The following is a 17,925-nucleotide window of genomic DNA, read 5'->3' on the forward strand; positions in this document are numbered from 1 at the left end:
TTTTCGTTTGTACATTTAATATTTATTTTGTCTAGTTTTTTTTATGCAAACAATTCGCAAGTTCACATTTCAGTACAAAAATAAAACTCCATAAATTAAAAGAGACTACGTTTTCACAGAAAACTTGATACTTGGACGTCAGACCATTTAATGCAATGGTTAGGCAGCACACATTTGAGTAAACAACATTCACACATTCAGAAATCAACCGTTAGAAGGCCGAAAAATAAACATATTAGTTCTCTATTGCTCAGAACACACTGAATACGACAAATCTAGCACCGGTAAACTCAAGAAACAAAACTATATTAGTTTAACTCAACACTAACCAGATCATTAATGCAAATTAAAATCAGTTGATCCATGCTTATCTTGCTACATGTGGCAGGCATGTATGGTTCAGATAAATATAGGAAGCAATAACCATTGCTAAAGAGTCACTTCCATAGCCCTGCTATGCCTTTCGAGATCAAGTCACAGATATAAATACTAATAGTCTTTAGTGAAATCTCAAAGAGTGAGGAGGGTTGGCGAATTCAAGGAGTCGGACGACTGATCATTGCTGCTGCTGCCCCTGCGATGCACTGATGTCGGGAAGACGTCGTTTTCTGGGTAGGTGAACATGAAGGAAGACGTGTAGGTGGTGCAGGCTGGAGTGCAGGTGACGACGGGTGTGCAAAGCGGCTCCAGGTCAGTGTTAGCCGGCGTGTAGAGCGGCTCCCAGTCTTGAGTGTACAGAGAGTTGGACAGGTCCATGTCTGGAACCGAACGGGCTGTTTCCAGCTCCGCTTTAGCCAGGAGCTCCAGAGACTCCTCCAGAGTGGGCTCCAGATCGGAGATCTTCACCGTGGTGGAGCTGAAGCTGTCGGTGGAGGCCGTGCTGGAGAACAGCAGGCTGCCGGAAGAGGTCGTGATTGATGCGTTTGGTGTGGAGGAGACCACTGAGGTAGTGACGATCTCTGGGACTGAGATGGAATCCATGGGAGAGGAGGATGGCTTTGGGAAGCTGGCGTCAGTCGGGATCTTGCAGATGGGTTTGTGCGCGGCGAGCATGAACTCTAACCTCTCTTTTTCTTTGAGCAGGTTGGCGATGTCGTTCTGCAGGGCTGATTTTTCATCCTCAAGCTGGTCCGTTTCCTGTTGTGGAACATCAAAGGGTTAGTTTAATGATGTCATGAATAGAATGAGCAAGAATGGGTTCTGGAGGGAAAATGCAGAATACTTACAGCTTGCAGCGTATCAGTGAGTTCACGTCGACGGTTGCGGCATTTCGCAGCAGCCATCTTGTTTCGTTCACGTCGGACTCTTTTCTTCTCCTCCTCCTCTGGAGAAAGCTGCAGAAGCACAACAATAAGAATGTTTAACATTTGCAAATGAACAGACGAAATGTAGATGCAGGTGTTTGTCAGTTGATTTTAAAACGAAAGACAATTGCAAATCATTTACCTGTTCAGATCTGGTTCTCTTGTTGGAGGTCTTTGCTCCAGTGACCCTCATTTTGGGGTAAGGGCTCGGGTTGTAGGATTGAGCTGCGCCGTTGGAGGGCGCCACAGAGGAGATCATGGGCTGGACCATCCACTGCAAGTCCGGGCATGAAGAGATCGCCGTGACAGTTGGCACGAAAGAGGCACTTGAGACACTCAGATCGGTGAACTCCTGAAATGTAGAATATGAAATCGTCTATTATATGATAAACAATATATTTTAATTATTCACTAAATGTATACATATAAAATGTAATTGTTTATATTAGTGTTTATGGGGTTTTATTTAGATTATAACATAATACAGAACATAATACACTTTAAAAACATAAATAAACTGACTTAAATCATGACTTATCTTAAATTATCATTCTAAATATATTGCTGTCATATCAATACCTGAGTCTGGTTGAGCGGGTAATACGCGACGCTCTCGCCGCTCGGTGAAGCCGTGCTGCACCGGGAAGACGCGTCACAGTCGGCGTTAAGGCTGGTAAACATCATCCTGTCAAAAGTCGAAAAGCACGAGCTATCCAGCGCTAATATATCCAGAAAGTTAAAAACGCTCCGGTCGTGTATTTCCTTGCTCGTCAGCAGCTCTTTTCTCAGTTGGTATCCAAAGTTTGACTGTCGCTCTACAGCGCTCGCGGAGTTTATATCTAGATCTGTGCCTGACGTCAAAGGGAGGGGCGTGGCCATGTGCGTTCAGTGTTTGCATAGAAACGTTAAAAACACGTCTTTGCGAACGCATTTTACTGAATACATCATCGAAACATACATAATACGAACCTACACGCTTAATACCAAAGAGTTTATTTTCAAAAACGTTCGCATATAGATGTTTCTGGGTAAAACGGAGTGGAAGAGACGATGTTCCGTAGCAGGGTATCCCAAGACGTCATTTACCTTATATGGAAAACATCCTGAAGAGGCGGAGTGCTTATGGGAAATACTCTGTGCAAGTGAGCAGCATTATGTAAAGATACTTCGAGAAGATTTCAATGTTTTACAAGTAAATAAATAAATAAAAACTGCGTTAAACGAAATAAAATTATTATTTCAGCTCTAAATGTATTGTTTATTATAGTTTTTAAACGCATTTGGTTTAGTTTCTTTAACTTATTGTCATTACTGTTTGATCCTAATTTGAAGTGCCCTTTAAGTACATATCACGTCCGTGCTGTGTTTACATGGCACTTGTTGTCCTAAATTTCATCATTTCTGTGCAGAAGAATTCAGAAGTCTTTCATGCCCCGGGCTGTGTTCGTACCTTTGGGTGTCTAAGGGCGTGTCGACTCATAAACCACATATTTCCAGTGTGAACTGCCTTCACAGGGTCAACGAGGGATTCCTTTGTAACAAAATGCCGAGTGTATTTATTGTCTCTGCGTATTGCATCACAGAAAATAATAACAATCACGTGATGCAAGATTTGAAATAGTGTAAAATGCTATAATCATTACATATTAATTTTTAAATATATACGTTATAATATATTAAATAAAATATATGTATCACTATATTGTGTATAAAAACCTCTACATCATTTCAATCATGTTTATTTAGAAACCATTTTGTATTGCTTATTATTAATTGTCCGTATTTATTACCTTTATCATATATAAAAGTCTTTGTTCATTACTTGTCTGCCGTTGGCTACGGGCAAACATGAGGTTTGTTATTGATTAACAAGCGAAAACAGCTCTATCAGCGTTCCCATGTGACGTCACTGATCCACTTCTGTGCTAGTGTTTTGTTTGATCTTCCGCGTTGCCTCAGCGACGCCCCTCCCACTGATGTCACTGCAACCCGAGCCCTCTGCAAATGAACTCTGAAGTTTCACCTTTGAGCAACGAAAGTCTGCTTTGTGTATTGCCGGTAAATAAACACGCTGCTTTCATTGGGTAAATACAGTTTAAGGGCGGCAAGAACTAAACTTACAACGTTTTGTAGTGGAAAAATAGTTTAGTTACTGACACAAATGAATGCGTATGACTTCCACAGATACCTTTGACACTCTTCTAGATGTTTAACATGAAAGTTTGTCTGTAAATGTGAACGATTTACACTGTGCCAGTTCATTGCAGTTCATTTAGCATTTACTTGGTCTCAAGGTCATGAGTCTACCATGCTTTATTTTTAGAAGTATAATTAAATGCTGATTTCTATACACACATCCAGCTTTAATAAGCAATTAATGAGGTTTAGTCACCTTACTAAAGCATAGTAACACAACTGTGTAATTATAGTAGATTATATTTTGTCAAAGGTGTAGTGTGTACAATATGTACAACAGACAAAAGTTTAGAAAGCTGGAAATGTCCTTGAAGAGTTTAAACATGAATTTTTATAAATCTGACATTATTATTATATATTATTATCAAAATGTTTATTTATTAATTTTTTTACTCATTTATAATTGAAAATACTATTGTAATTAAAATGTTTTAACAATATGTATATATATATATATATATATATATATATATATATATATATATATATATACAGTACAATTATTTTAGCCCCCCGTTGAGTTTTCTTTTCCTTTTTAAATATTTCCCTAATGATGTTTAACAGAGCAAGGAAATTTTCACAGTATGTCTGATAATATTTTGTCTTCTGGAGAAAGTCTTATTTGCTTTATTTAGGCTAGAATAAAAGCAGTTTTAATTTTTTAAAAACCTTTTAAGATCAATATTATTAGCCCCTTTAAGCTAATTTTTTATTTAAATAGTCAACAGAGCAAATCATAATTATACAGTAACTTGCCCAATTACCCTAACCTGCCTAGTTAACCTGATTAACCTAGTTAATATCTAAATCTTAATATCTAGTCAAATATTATTTACTGTCATCATGGCAAAGATAAAATAAATCAGTTATTAGAAATGAGTTATTAAAACTATTATGTTTAGAAAAATCTTCTTTCAGTTAAACAGAAATAATTCTGACTTCAACTGTATATATACACACATAACACCAAACACAACAAACACACAACACACACACACAACACACACACAACACACAACACACACACCACACACCAAAACACACAACACCACAACACACCACAGTGCATCCAGAAAGTATTGATAGTGCTTCACTTTTCCACACGTTATTTATGTTTCAGCCTTATTCAAAATGGATTAAATTCATTATGTCTGTTCATGTGATTTTCAGGTTCTTTTTTATTTTATTACATTTAGCAACAAATTTAAAAATGACAACCCCGTGTTCATTAATTGGGTTTGTGTGTAGAATTGTGAGGAAATAAATGAATTTAATCCATTTTGGAATAAGGCTGTAAAAATGTGGAAAAAGTGAAGCGCTATCAATACTCTCTGAATGCACTGTATATGTATGTATATTGGTACATGTTAACATAAGCAAAGGATACGTGTATCCTCGTGAAAATAAACTTATATACTCATTTTTTAAATTCAATATTATAATATTAACTTATTTTTTTTATAATTAAATATCATAGGTGACATTTTGTCAAAGCTGTAGTGTGTACAATATGTACAAGAGATAACAGTTTAGAAAGCTGGAAATGTCCTTGAAGAATTCAAACATGAAAGGATGATGTCATTATGACATCATGATTTTATGTATGAAGTCTTGAACACATGAATGCGGACCTGCAATGGAATCCTTGTGAAAATGGAAAGGGAAATGTTGTAATTATTAAACCTATTTTAAAAAATAAAATACTTTTTATAATAATAGTTTTTTATATATAATAATATTGCAAGTACACACTGTTAAAAAATGCACACACACAAAAAAAAAAAACAAACAAACTTGACTCAACTTAAAATTTCAAGGCAACAAACTTCAGGACAATTTTGAGTTGACTCAACTTTCAACCCAATTACTTCGCTTGATTCGATTTAAGTTGAGTACAATTAAAAATGTCCTGAAGTTTGTTGCCTTCAAATTTTAATTTAAGTCAACTATTTTTTAAAGTGCAGGGTTCCACACAATTCATGCATGTTATCCCAACACAAATAGATTGTTAACAAATTTAAGTGGATTGAACATAAATAAAAATCTCAAGAGCTGTGTTGTATACATATTAAATACCACTATATATATATATATATAATGCAGGTTTTCAGTTGATAAGTGTTTTGACATATTTATACTTACATATTTATAAAATTAACTTTTATATTTATTTATAACATGACATTTTGTTAAAACTATAGTACGTATGTACAAGATCAATGTTTAGAACACTGAAAATATCCTTGAAGAATTTAAACATGAAAGGATGATGTCATTATGACATCATGCTTTTTTTGTATGAAGTTTTTAACACATGATTGCAAACAACCCATGGAATCCTCATGAAAATGAAAGGGAAATGCTGTAATTATTAAACTAATAAAAAAAAATTAAATACTTTTTATAATAATAATTGACATAATATTGGATGTACACTGTAAAAAATGCAGGGTAATCTATGCATGTTATCCCAACACAAATAGATTAACAAATTTAAGTGCACTGAACACAAAACTATTAAGTTGTCCAAAAAAATATCAAGAGTTGTGTTGTTTCAGCTCATTTTAAATAAGTATTTCAACAGTGTAAATTGATGCATCTCCTAAAGATAGGATGGAAAATTGTTGGGCACAATTCATATTTTAACCCTCAAGTTTAATATTGTGTCCTTAATCAGATGAAAAAGATTCTGAATGATCCAACACATTTTTGTTTTCATAAACAGCTTCCCTCTGATAGGAGAAATAAAGTCCCTAAGTGTGGATTATATAAGAAATCCTTTGTACCTGTTTCAGTGGGTTTATTTAACAAGAATTGATCTTAATTGGTATTATAATTACGGTAACTACTGTATTTTGTATTGTTTTTATTGCTTGTTTTTATGGTATGTCTGCAGCAATATGGTGATGCCCATAACAGATTTCATGTCAAGGTGAATGTTGTAAATGTGATAAATGTTGTGTTTTTATGAAGATATATACGCAAAAGATTTAAAATGTACCATTATTATTATATTCATCATTAACTTTTATTCATTTACAATTAAAAATACTAGTTTAAATAACATTTATTTAACAAATAAATATATATGTTGGTACATGTGAACATAAGCAAAGGATTGTGGGCAGGTAAATACAGCCATCCTCGTGAAAATAAACGTATATGCTCATTATTAAATGTGACATTATTTTAATATTAACTTTTGCATTCATTTATAAATGATTATTTAACAGATATAAATATGTTGGTAATAAGCTTTGTTTGTTAAATGATGCTGTTTTTACAGAAATGACCCTTCATAATGCCCTGTTCCCTTCATGAGGATCACAGATCAGAAACCAGAGGCGGCTCTGCCGGGAAACACTTGGACTGTGGACAGAAGGGAGGCCCCTCATCACACGCCCTCGTCTGAAAGCAGGATTACCTCATCTGAGCTATGAATAGAGATTTTCACACAGGTTATGAAGCACAACAACAGCGTTTTCTTCCAGTCCAAGTGCGAATTAAAACATATCACAGCCATTTATTGTGTATGTGTGTGTGTGTGCGCGTGTGTGTGTAACATCACAGACAGAACAATGGTTAATTCCTAGCCCTAGATTGTTATGGATTCTCCAAGTTTCATTTAGAAAATCTAAAACACACACACATACACAGATCATTTTGGGTACGGTGATGTCGTCATAAGAATGTCATTGAATTAAGTGTGATATGATAAAAATAGGCTGTGCCGCAGTAGCGCGCTGCAGCTAAAGGCTCCAAACCGGACGCGCCTTATATGGGCAAGCCATGCGGCTCGCTGATTGGCTGCTCGCATTAGCGACAGGGTTGTTGCTGGAGCGCTCTGAGTGGGAGATCCATCATTATAATTGACAAGGGATACGAAAAATCACAGTTTTTAATAGAAAGGGCGCGGTGGACGAATCAAACCGGCTGTTTCATTATATTATATTATTTATAACCTGACATCTCGATGAATAGCGCTTTATTGCATTGTGATGATGATGATGATGCGTTGCATTGACTTGAGAGGACATCGAAATGCAAATAAGCGATATCAGACGTGTAGATCTCGGTGATATATGCATAAATCATATCCTCACAGAGACAGGCTGCAAACAAGGCACGTAAAATGACGTGTCGTGTTCATTCATGTGAAAGCTGCAGCGTTTGGATTCACTCAAATGAACGTTTATATACACCACACGCTTTGTATGAACGCATTATAAGCTGTGTTAAACCGAGCGTCGTGTTGCGTTGCTGAAATCTGTGGACTGCCGTCATTATTTATTTGGCTCGTGCTTAACCGTCTCCCCTCCGGGAGCAGTGGTACAGTCCCACAGATTTCATTCATAAAAATCTGCCTCACTATAAAGAGAAGAAGCGCTGATGGCTGGTGCCTCCTAGCGTAGTAACCTCAGTCTAGAGATTTATGTTTTTCTTCCTTCCTCCAAAAGCCTGCATTTGTTGACATTGCTCATATATTAATTCGGTTTCCGGCATTTTCCTGGCGCGATCTAGCAGAAGTGATGCCCAAAAACGCGAGTGTTTCTGCAGAACAGCTGCTGCACACATCAGCTGCTGGGATGAAGGATACGCAGGTACCACCAGACTGCACATTTACCTGGAATGGGGGATTATTTGATTAAGCTGTGGGATTAATAATGCATGCTTGATTAATATTTCTGTACAGTCAGACACATGTCAGTTGTGTTAAGATGCAGTTTTGTTCTTAAAGCTCATCTGTGGTGATGATGAACACATGATCTCTCTCTCTCTCTGTCAGAAGGCAGGTGTTTTGAAGGATGCTGATGCTGCCTTTGTTCCTACGGTCACTGCTGTTGCTTCAGCTCCAGATCTCAAGTGGATGGTCCTGTCGACTGACATCTCTTCAGTGTCACCCTGCAGACAGCAGAAAACACAGAGCTCATCTCATGCCACAGATGCCAAAGCTGCTCGAAAGACCTTCACTGGACGGAGAAAGGGGGCAAAGGATCAGGTAAACACTTATTTCATCAGATGAATTATATATATAGTATAGTGCTCAGCATATATAAGTACACCCCTCACAAATTTTGCTTTTAAATTCATATTTTTAATAGCTCTACAATATTATATTTGTGCATATACATTAGATTAGTCAGTATTGAAGCCAAATCTGGAGCTTATCTAACAAAATAACTCACGATAACGGTACAAAAACGAGTACAGACAAATTTATATGTTATAGAAAAATATTAAATACAAATTAAAAAGAGGAAAAATCAAAAGAAGCAAAAAAATTGAAAAAAAAATAGTTGAAATTTTGTAGTTTGTAATTTTTTTTGCAATATTTTGCTTGAATTTAGTTGTATTTTCTGACTTTCTGACTATATTTGGTGACTAAAATATTATTTTAATAAATATATCTGTTTAATAAATCTGTTTTGTATAAATGCACTAATATAATTGCCTTTATTCACTGAGAAATGGATTAAAATATACATTTTCAAAATTCTGCTCAATTATGCTGAGCACTGTGTATATAATGTAAGAATGTCACACCTGAATGACTTTAAAAATCCTTTACTTGGATATTTACACTGTGATTTACTGATATATCAGAACAAGACGACTTCCTGCCCTATTTTATAAGACTTTTTAATAAAACTGTTTTATTGCCATTGATAGTTGAAGAGAGTTCATCAACAAATGAGCATCCTGTCATCATCAAATCAGCCTTTATTTCTTCCAAACCAGTTTGAGGTTTGTTGTTGTTGAACAACACGAAAGAAGATATTCTGAAGAATGTTCAAAACCTGTTACAATCCATAGTAGAAAAACAAATGATATGGAAGTCAATGGTGACTGGTTTCCAACATTCTTCAGAATATCTCCTTCAGTTTTCAACAGAAGAAAACAAAACTTATTTAATTACATATATAATAAATATTTTTAATAGCTCTACAATATTATATTGGTGCATATACATTAGATTAGTCAGTACTGAAGCCAAATCTGAAGCTTATCTAACAAAATAACTCACAATAACAGTCCAAAAACGAGTACAGCCGAATTTATATGTTATAGAGAAATATTAAATACAAATTAAAAAGAGGAAAAATCAAGAGAAGCAAAAAAAAAATTAAAAATAGTTGAAATTTTGTAGTTTGTATTTTTTTTTGCAATATTTTGCTTGAATTTAATTGCATTTTCTTTCCATTTCTAAATATATTTGGTGACTAAAATATTATTTTAATAAATATGTCTCTTTAATAAATCTGTTTTGTTTAAATGCACTAAAATATTTGCCTATATTCACTGAGAAATGGATTAAAATATTCATTTACAAAATGGGGTGTACTCAGTTATACTGAGCACTGTGTATGTATATAATTCTTGTGTAATGCAGAAATGTCACACCTGAATGACTTTAGAAATCCTTTAATTGAATATTCACATTGTGATTTACTGATATATCAGATCAAGATGACCTCCCCTATTTTATATTATATAAGCTACTTTAAAAAGATATATATTTTCATTGATAGTTAAAGAGATAGTTCATCAAAAAAGGAACGTCCTGTCATCATCAAATCAGCCTTTATTTCTTCCAAACCAGTTTTTTTTGTTGAACAACACAAAAGAAGATATTCTGAAGAATGTTCAAAACCTGTTACAATCCATAGTAGAACAACAAATGATATATAAGTCAATGGTGACTGGTTTCCAACATTCTTCAGAATATCTCCTTCTGTTTTCAACATTATAAAAAAAACCCACCCTGATTTGGAATAATTAATTGCTGAGTAAATAGACAGAAATGTCCTCATTAGGGTGAACTGACCCCTTAAGAACATTTAGCTTCCACAAAACCTTTCCAATGTTATTTTTTGGTGGGAATAAAGCTTTTTTGGATTATTTAATTGTTCTTTACAGTAAGAAAAAAAAGGTTGTTTACTCAAAGATCCTGTATTCTGTTGTTGTCTAAAAATAAATGCCTAAATACATCAAACATTTTCATTATTTTATGAAACATTCTCATCCGTTTTACAGAAATAATAGTTTTACTCAAACACAAAACTACCTCGCAAATCCAGAAAAACTGAGATTTTTCAAATACTCTCTCAATTTCTTTCCACTATTTATGTGTGTGTATATATATGAAGAGTTTATTTACAAAGATCACTTCAGTTTTTGTGATTATCACATGTTTTTCTATTGAGAACTGAAGAAAAAATAAATAAATAAAATAATATATATATAAAGGCATTTTTTACAGTGTGGTGTCTTTCTTCATTTCAGCTTTCTCCAGAGGAAGAGGAAAGGAAAAGAATCAGAAGGGAAAGAAATAAACTGGCAGCTGCCAAGTGTCGAAATCGTAGGCGAGATCTAACCAACAGCCTGCAAGCTGTAAGTCCACAAAAAGACAATCAGCAATTTCCTCCATCATAAAAGAAAACTTTGTGCACGACACCAAACTTGTATATATTTTATTGTACTTGTATTGTATTATTGTATTGGTTCTATCTGTATTCGAAATGATTTTGAGATGTTGAGCTTCGAAGTTCTACATAGCAAACAATAGTATAGTTCTCTGATACTAATCACTATTAAGTACTAATATAGTAAGAGTTCTCTTTTAAACATGAACATGACAAAGACCCTAAATGTACTCCAAATGTAAATTATCAAATTTCTCTTACATTTGCAAATTGGGATGCAACCCAGTACTGGGAAACACCCATACACACACATACACTTCGGACAATTTAGCTCACCCAATTCACCTATAGCGAATAGGTTGGCACTGTGGGGAAAACCGGAGCACCAACACAGGGAGAACATGTTAGCTCCACACAGAAATGCCGACTGACCCAGTCGAGGCTCGAACCAGCGACTTTCTTGCTGTGAGGAAAAAAATACAAAGAGGTGTTTTTTGCTTTCCGTAACATTTCTTTAATGTTTTAGGATGAATATTTTTTCTTGTTCAAATTAAGCAAACAAGGCTGTGCTAAATATTTTATCCAGTGCAGATGTTAGTAATTAATATGCTAATATATACTGTTGTAATTAAAACTCCACTAATTAGATTTTTTATTTGCCCTTCAAGGCTTAATATCAAATTTAAAGACTTTAAAAGGAAACAGACAATGAGCAAAGTGTTTAACAAACACTGAAAACCAAGAAATACAGTGGCGAGAAACAAACTTCACCAATTGACGAAAGTGAAGGAAAAAAATACCTCAAGAAAAAACAGGCTCAGTTGGGCAAGACCATTTCTCCTCTGGCCAAAGTTCTTGCAGAGCTGCAGTCTAGGCGCTGTGTTTCACTGACTATTAACAGTTGAAGTCAGAATTATTAGCCCCCCTGTTTATTTTTTCCCCCAATTTCTGTTTAACGGAGAGAAGATTTTTCTAAACATAATAGTTTTAATAACTCATTTCTAATAACTGATTTATTTTATCTTTGTCATGATGACAGTAAATAATATTTGACTAGATATTTTTCAAGACACTTCTATACAGCTTAAAGTGACATTTAAAGGCTTAACTAGGTTAATTAGGCAGGTTAGGGTAATTAGGCAGGTTATTGTATAATGATGGTTTGTTCGGTAGACTATCAATAAAATAAATAGCTTAAAGAGGCTAATAATTTTGTGCTTAAAATGTTTAAAAAATTTAAAACTGCTTTCATTCTAGCTGAAATAAAACAAATAAGACTTTCTCCAGAAGGAAAAATATTATCAGACATACTGTGAAAATTTCCTTGCTCTGTTAAACATCATTTGGGAAACATTTAAAAAAGAAAAAAAAATCAAAGGTGGTGGGGGGGGGGGGGCGAATAATTCTGACTTCAGCAGTATACATAAATAAAAATATTTCATAATTAATATATACAATTTTTATTAAACGTTTTTTTTTTCAACAATGTCAAATTGAACATTTCATCTCAATGTCAAAAAAATGCTTCTAAATCATCACATTTACACACATTTTTACACTTTTTCAGCTTTCCTGTTTCAGCTTTCTTGGTGTGGTGTGGCATTATTTAGTCAACTGGTCTTCCAACCGTCAACATAGCAGGCACAATGACAACAATAGCTGATCCTGATTGGTCCTCGTGCGTGCATTCAAAAGCTGATTGGCTCACAGAAAGAATCTCATAGAGCCAAGCTAGAGTTTGACTTTGTAGATGAAAACCTTTTTTTTTTTTTTTTTATAAAAAGTCTTAAAATGTAAACAACTTATTAAAAAAAAACATCCCGTAATGTAATTAAGTTGTCATTTATTAAGAATATATGAACAAAAATGTCAGATAGAGCCTTATTCTTCTAAGATGACGGATTGTAATTGTAAACAAAGTTGATGTCAAAATAATTCGCTCTCCTGTTATATTTATTTTCTTTATCCAATATTTCCCAAATGATATTTAACAGAGCAAGGAAATTTTCACAGCATTTCCTATAATAATGTTTCTTCTGGAGAAAGTCTTATTTGTTTTATTTCAGCTAGAATAAAAGATTTAAATTTTTTAAACCATTTTAAGGTCAAAATTATTAGCCCCTTTAAGCTATTTTTATTTTGATAGTCTACAGAACAAACCATCGTTATACAATAACTTGCCTAATTACCCTAACCTGCCTAGTTAACCTAATTAACCTAATTAAGCCTTTAAATGTCACTTTAAGCTGTATAGAAGTGTCTTGAATAATATCTAATCAAATATTATTTACTGTCATCATGGAAAAGATAAAATAAATCAGTTATTAGAAATGAGTTATTAAAACTATTGTGTTTAGAAATGTGTTCATTCCGTTAAACATTAATTAGGGAAAACATTTACAGGGGGGCGAATAATTCTGACTTCAACTGTGTATATTAATCCACAATCTTCATCTGTCCAGGAAACCGACAGTCTGGAAGAAGACAAAGCGGCTCTGCAGTCCGAGATCGCCAGCCTACTGAAGGAGAAAGAGCGACTGGAGCTCATCCTTTCAGCTCACAAACCACACTGTAAACTCACAGAGGAGACAGAGAATGAGGAACCAGCTCAAGCCCAGGAGGAGAAGACTCAAGCTGCCAGTGTGCCAGAGCAGGTGCCCGCCTCGCCCCCGCAGGCCGATCCCACCAGCGCTGCCATCTTCGGGGACTCAGACGTCCTCCTGTGCTCCAGCGCTGAACTGGGCGCCGCTGAGGTGGAGCCGTACATCGATATGAGGGATGTGTGCATGGAAGATATCAGCAGCGTTATAGACAGCGGAGATGACATGGATCTGTTAGTGCCGGATATCGACCTGAGCAGCTCTCTGGGTCTGAGCGAATGGGAAACGCTGTACATGTCGATGGGCGGTGGGCTGGAGCCCCTCAACTCGCCCACATGCAGCGCCAGCACTGATGCTGTGCCCGTCTTCAACTTTACTGACGCAGATGCTGAGGATCATGATACCGGTAAAGAAGAGGGGAAATCAAATGCAGCCAAAGAAATGATGGCGACTTTATGAAGGGGTCTGGAAAGCCACCGTGTAAAAATATATATCTGTTCATTAGCAGTTTCCATATGTTGTGATTCAACTCAGTTCATCTTTATAGCACGTTTACAATGTAGATTGTGTCAAAGCAGCTTCAAGTTCAAGTGAATTGAAACTGCTTCAGTCCAGTTTAGTTCAGTTCAGTGTAAGATAAATGTCACTGCTGAAAGACAAAACACTGAAGAGCAAATCCAACGATGCACAGCTCCACAAGTCCCAAATCAAGCCAGTGGCGACAAACATGCTTCACCAATTGACGAAAGTGAAGGAAAAAAAAACTTGAGAAAAAACAGGCTTAGTTGGGCACCCAACCAGTTCTCCTCTGGCCAAACTTCTTGTGTAGAGCTTCAGTCTAGGCGCTAGACTCCTAGGCAGCCTTGGAGAAGCTGCAGATCTGATTCACAAGTGTTTTCTGTTTCTTTACGGTAGTGAATTGCACTGTGGGAGCTTGATCTCAGCTCTGTCTGAGTTTTGATGGTTGAAAAGTCAACTCTACAGTTACACAAAGTGAATTTTATTAGGATTTTTGTAGTTTGAAATAATATAAAGTGTATATATAGAGAAATAAAATAACAGAAAATATACTGGGCAGTATATTACAAGGTTTTCGTAAAATACAACACCATCTCAGACAATAAATGTCACTTTTATACTATTAAAATGTTAATAAAAGTCACTTTTTGTAACATTTTTCAAGGGTATAAGGTGTTGGAGGAAAGATCAAGGTCCCATAATGCAATTCAAAAGCATAAATAAATGAGGGAAAAATAAAAACGTGAATCACAAAATAGGTAAAACTGCTAATTTACAGATATTTTACTTACAGTGCACTCCTTAAAGGAACACTCCACTTTGTAGTGTCAAACAGGCTCATTTTAGTCCCCAAGGGTTAAACAGATGAGTTTTACCAATTTTTTTGAATGCATTCAGGCAATCTATGGGTCTAGCAGGAGCACTTTTAGATTAGCTTAGCATAGATCATTGAATCGGATTAGACCGTTAGCATCTCACTCAAAATATTCTAAAAAGAGTTTTGAAAAGTTTCCTATTTAAAGCGTGACTCTTTTGTGGCTGCATCATGGGCTAAGACTTACAGAAAATGAAAAGTTGCTCGTTTCTAGGCTGATATGGCTAGAAACTATACTCTCATTTAGCGTAATAATCAACCCAGGTAGCAAAGAATTCTGGCCCTTATTTGGCATAAAGCTTGCACAGCAGGCATTTTTTCACCACTGGCATATAGCATGTGGACCAGAGGTGGCACCGTCTTTAAGGCGGCACACAAGACTTGGGCCAGATATCAAATGTAGTATTTGGACCAGATGTTAAAAATGTAAATGTGGGCCACGTGGGTTTGGCGTATCATGACCCACTTTTAAAATACATTTAAATTATTTTGGAGTAAAGAAAAAATTCTACCAATCAGGTCGCTTTGAGAAAAAACACGTCAACAAAGCACACCAACAAATCTAGCCCAGTTCAGGCCCAGTTATGGGTTGTTAACTTGGCTGAGACTTGGCCCATATATGGTCCATATTTGCCCCTTGTCTGGAAGCCAGACTTGGTCCAATCATGTACTGTAATTCACTGCCGCATGTGGGCCAAGCAAAAACTGATTGTGTGGGCCAGATCTGGGCCAGAGAAATTTTGCTATGTGGGAACGTGGCTTCAGCAGGAGCAGTGATTATACACAGTGCCTGATAATAGTCAATATCTTTAAAAAATGGTAAAACTCATTTCTTTAACTCTAAATTAGTTGTAAAATGAGCCTATTTCCAAAATGAAGTGGAGTGTTTAGTTAAAATGAAGGTTCTAAAATAGGGTTTTCATTGGCATCTTTAATGATCCTTAACATTCATTGAACCTTTCCAATGCATGGAAAGTTCTTTGAATTATTAAAACGTTCCTCGCACAAAGAATTAAATGGTTGTTTTGAGCACTAAAAGGTTTTCTGGAGGGGAAAATGGTTCTTTTGTGGCATCACTGCAAAAAACAAAACTAAAGAAAAACATTATTAAGAGCACAGAGGACCTCAGTTGCATTCCCATAAGCAAACTGGTAGAATATGAAAATATTTACTGGCATTGATGGTTCCATAAAGGACTTTTAATAATAAAAAAAAAACATTATTGGATCCATGCAGAGCCTTTCTGTTAAAATTGTTCTGAAACTGTTTGACTAAAATTGTTCAGCTGAAACTTTTGTTTTAGTGTGCTGATGTACTTCCAGCTGAAACAAAATATGAAGTAGTGGGCGGAGCTTTTTTTGCACATCATTCCTTTTTAGCAAACTAACTGTAAGAGGGGCGTGGTTAAGAATATACTGACTGAAGAGTCAAACTGACATTAATGAAGGAGCGCCACTCTAATCACAGATGCAAATGCTAGGCATGGGCCGGTATAAGTTTTTGACGGTATGATAACCTAAGATAAAAATATCATGGTTTCACGATATCACGGTGTTGTGATTACTGCTCTAAAATACGTTATTTTTTTTTGCTGGGTTTTCACCTTTAATGAATAGGATAGTAGAGATTGTTGACAGGAAAGCATGGGGAGCAGAAAGAGGGGAAGGATTGGCATAGGGCCACAAGGTGGGAATCAAACTCGGGTTGCTGTGTCGATGCTCTAACCATGTAAATGTCTGGGTAAAACACAACAACTTTTCCCCCATTGAACACAATATATTTTATTTTAGGAAACATTTATAATGCTTTGGAACAGTAAACATGTCAGACTCAATAATTTAAATAAATCATTGACTTCTGCTGTCTTTATTAGTTTCAAAAGCACAGATTTCTTTAATAAACCCTTACATATACCTTAGGAACAGTATAACAGAAAATGTTAGCGGTTTAAAACCTTGACTTTTCCATACCGCGGTATATCTTGAAACTGGTTATTGTCCCATGCCTAGCAAATGCTCAGACTTTGATTGAAGTTTACCAAAACACACATTTCTTTTTGAGTGGAATTGCATTAACTTGCATGGATTACCTAAAGAATCACAATTTTAACAAGCAAAACAAACCTGGTAAAACAGAAACAGACTTTATTAGAGGCATTTTCTTAGTGTCTAAATAATCTAAAGAACATTTTTCAATTATAAAGAACTTTTTATGGAATGGAAAGTCTGCATGATGTTAAAGGCTCTCCATCGATACCAATAAACATACTGTCTACTTGTAAGTGTGTAGACACCAATGCACATAGAAGGTTCTTTGAATTATTAAAATGTTGTCTTAATGCTATGAAAAAGAAGAGCACAAGAATGTTCTCTGAGTGGAAATAGTTCCTCTGTGGCATCACTCCAAAATATTTATAAGAGCAATGAAAAACACTTTTGGTTTCACCCAAAGCAAAAGTGTTTGGTTCACCATTTTATTCCTGGTGTGAAGAATATTTTAGCTTCTCTGTTGGCATTGAAGGGGCGGCACGGTGGCTCAGTGGTTAGCACTGTCGAGTGTTAGCACTGTTCACAGCAGGAAGGTCACTTGTTGGAGTCCCATCGGGGTCAGTTGGCATTTCTGTGTAGAGTTTGCATGGTACTTACCTCAGTCATCTTCGGCTTGAAGAATCTCCCCTTCCACCCCTCCTCCTCCTTTCTTTTCCTCGATAGGGTAGCACGGTGGTCCATTGGTTAGCACTGTTGCCTCACAGCAAGAACGTCACTGGTACAAGTCTCTGACATGCCAGTCGACGTTTCTGTGTGGAGTTTGCATGTTCTCCCCATGTTGGCGTGGGTTTCCCCCGGGTTCTCCAGTTTCCTCCCACAGTCCAAAAAACTTGCGACATAGGTGAATTGACAAAACCAAATAAGCACCATAGACGAACTCTTAATCAGCAGTATATCTCTCTGTAGAAATCCCTAGGTTGTCATTAGCCATAGCAGGGGAGTTAGTGGGGGAGTTCTCGA

General features: G+C 35.8%; 2 protein-coding genes across 2 annotated transcripts; one reads left to right on the forward strand and one right to left on the reverse strand.

The window, feature by feature from the left end:
- Window positions 1-2,119, reverse strand: fosab (v-fos FBJ murine osteosarcoma viral oncogene homolog Ab). The gene is made up of 4 exons (XM_056445373.1): window positions 1,884-2,119; window positions 1,447-1,656; window positions 1,227-1,334; window positions 1-1,137 (listed from the first exon to the last, which is right to left on the reverse strand). Exons 1-4 carry the CDS (start codon window positions 1,986-1,988, stop codon window positions 511-513), a joined length of 1,050 nt encoding a protein of 349 aa, XP_056301348.1. The 5' UTR covers window positions 1,989-2,119; the 3' UTR covers window positions 1-510.
- A 5,751-nt stretch (window positions 2,120-7,870) lies between these two features.
- Window positions 7,871-14,994, forward strand: si:ch211-153j24.3 (protein c-Fos). The gene is made up of 4 exons (XM_056445282.1): window positions 7,871-8,101; window positions 8,287-8,499; window positions 10,785-10,892; window positions 13,387-14,994. Exons 1-4 carry the CDS (start codon window positions 8,030-8,032, stop codon window positions 13,981-13,983), a joined length of 990 nt encoding a protein of 329 aa, XP_056301257.1. The 5' UTR covers window positions 7,871-8,029; the 3' UTR covers window positions 13,984-14,994.
- Window positions 14,995-17,925: the final 2,931 nt, after the last annotated feature.

This window comes from Danio aesculapii, chromosome 20 (assembly GCF_903798145.1).
Source record: "Danio aesculapii chromosome 20, fDanAes4.1, whole genome shotgun sequence".
Taxonomy (NCBI): domain Eukaryota; kingdom Metazoa; phylum Chordata; class Actinopteri; order Cypriniformes; family Danionidae; genus Danio; species Danio aesculapii.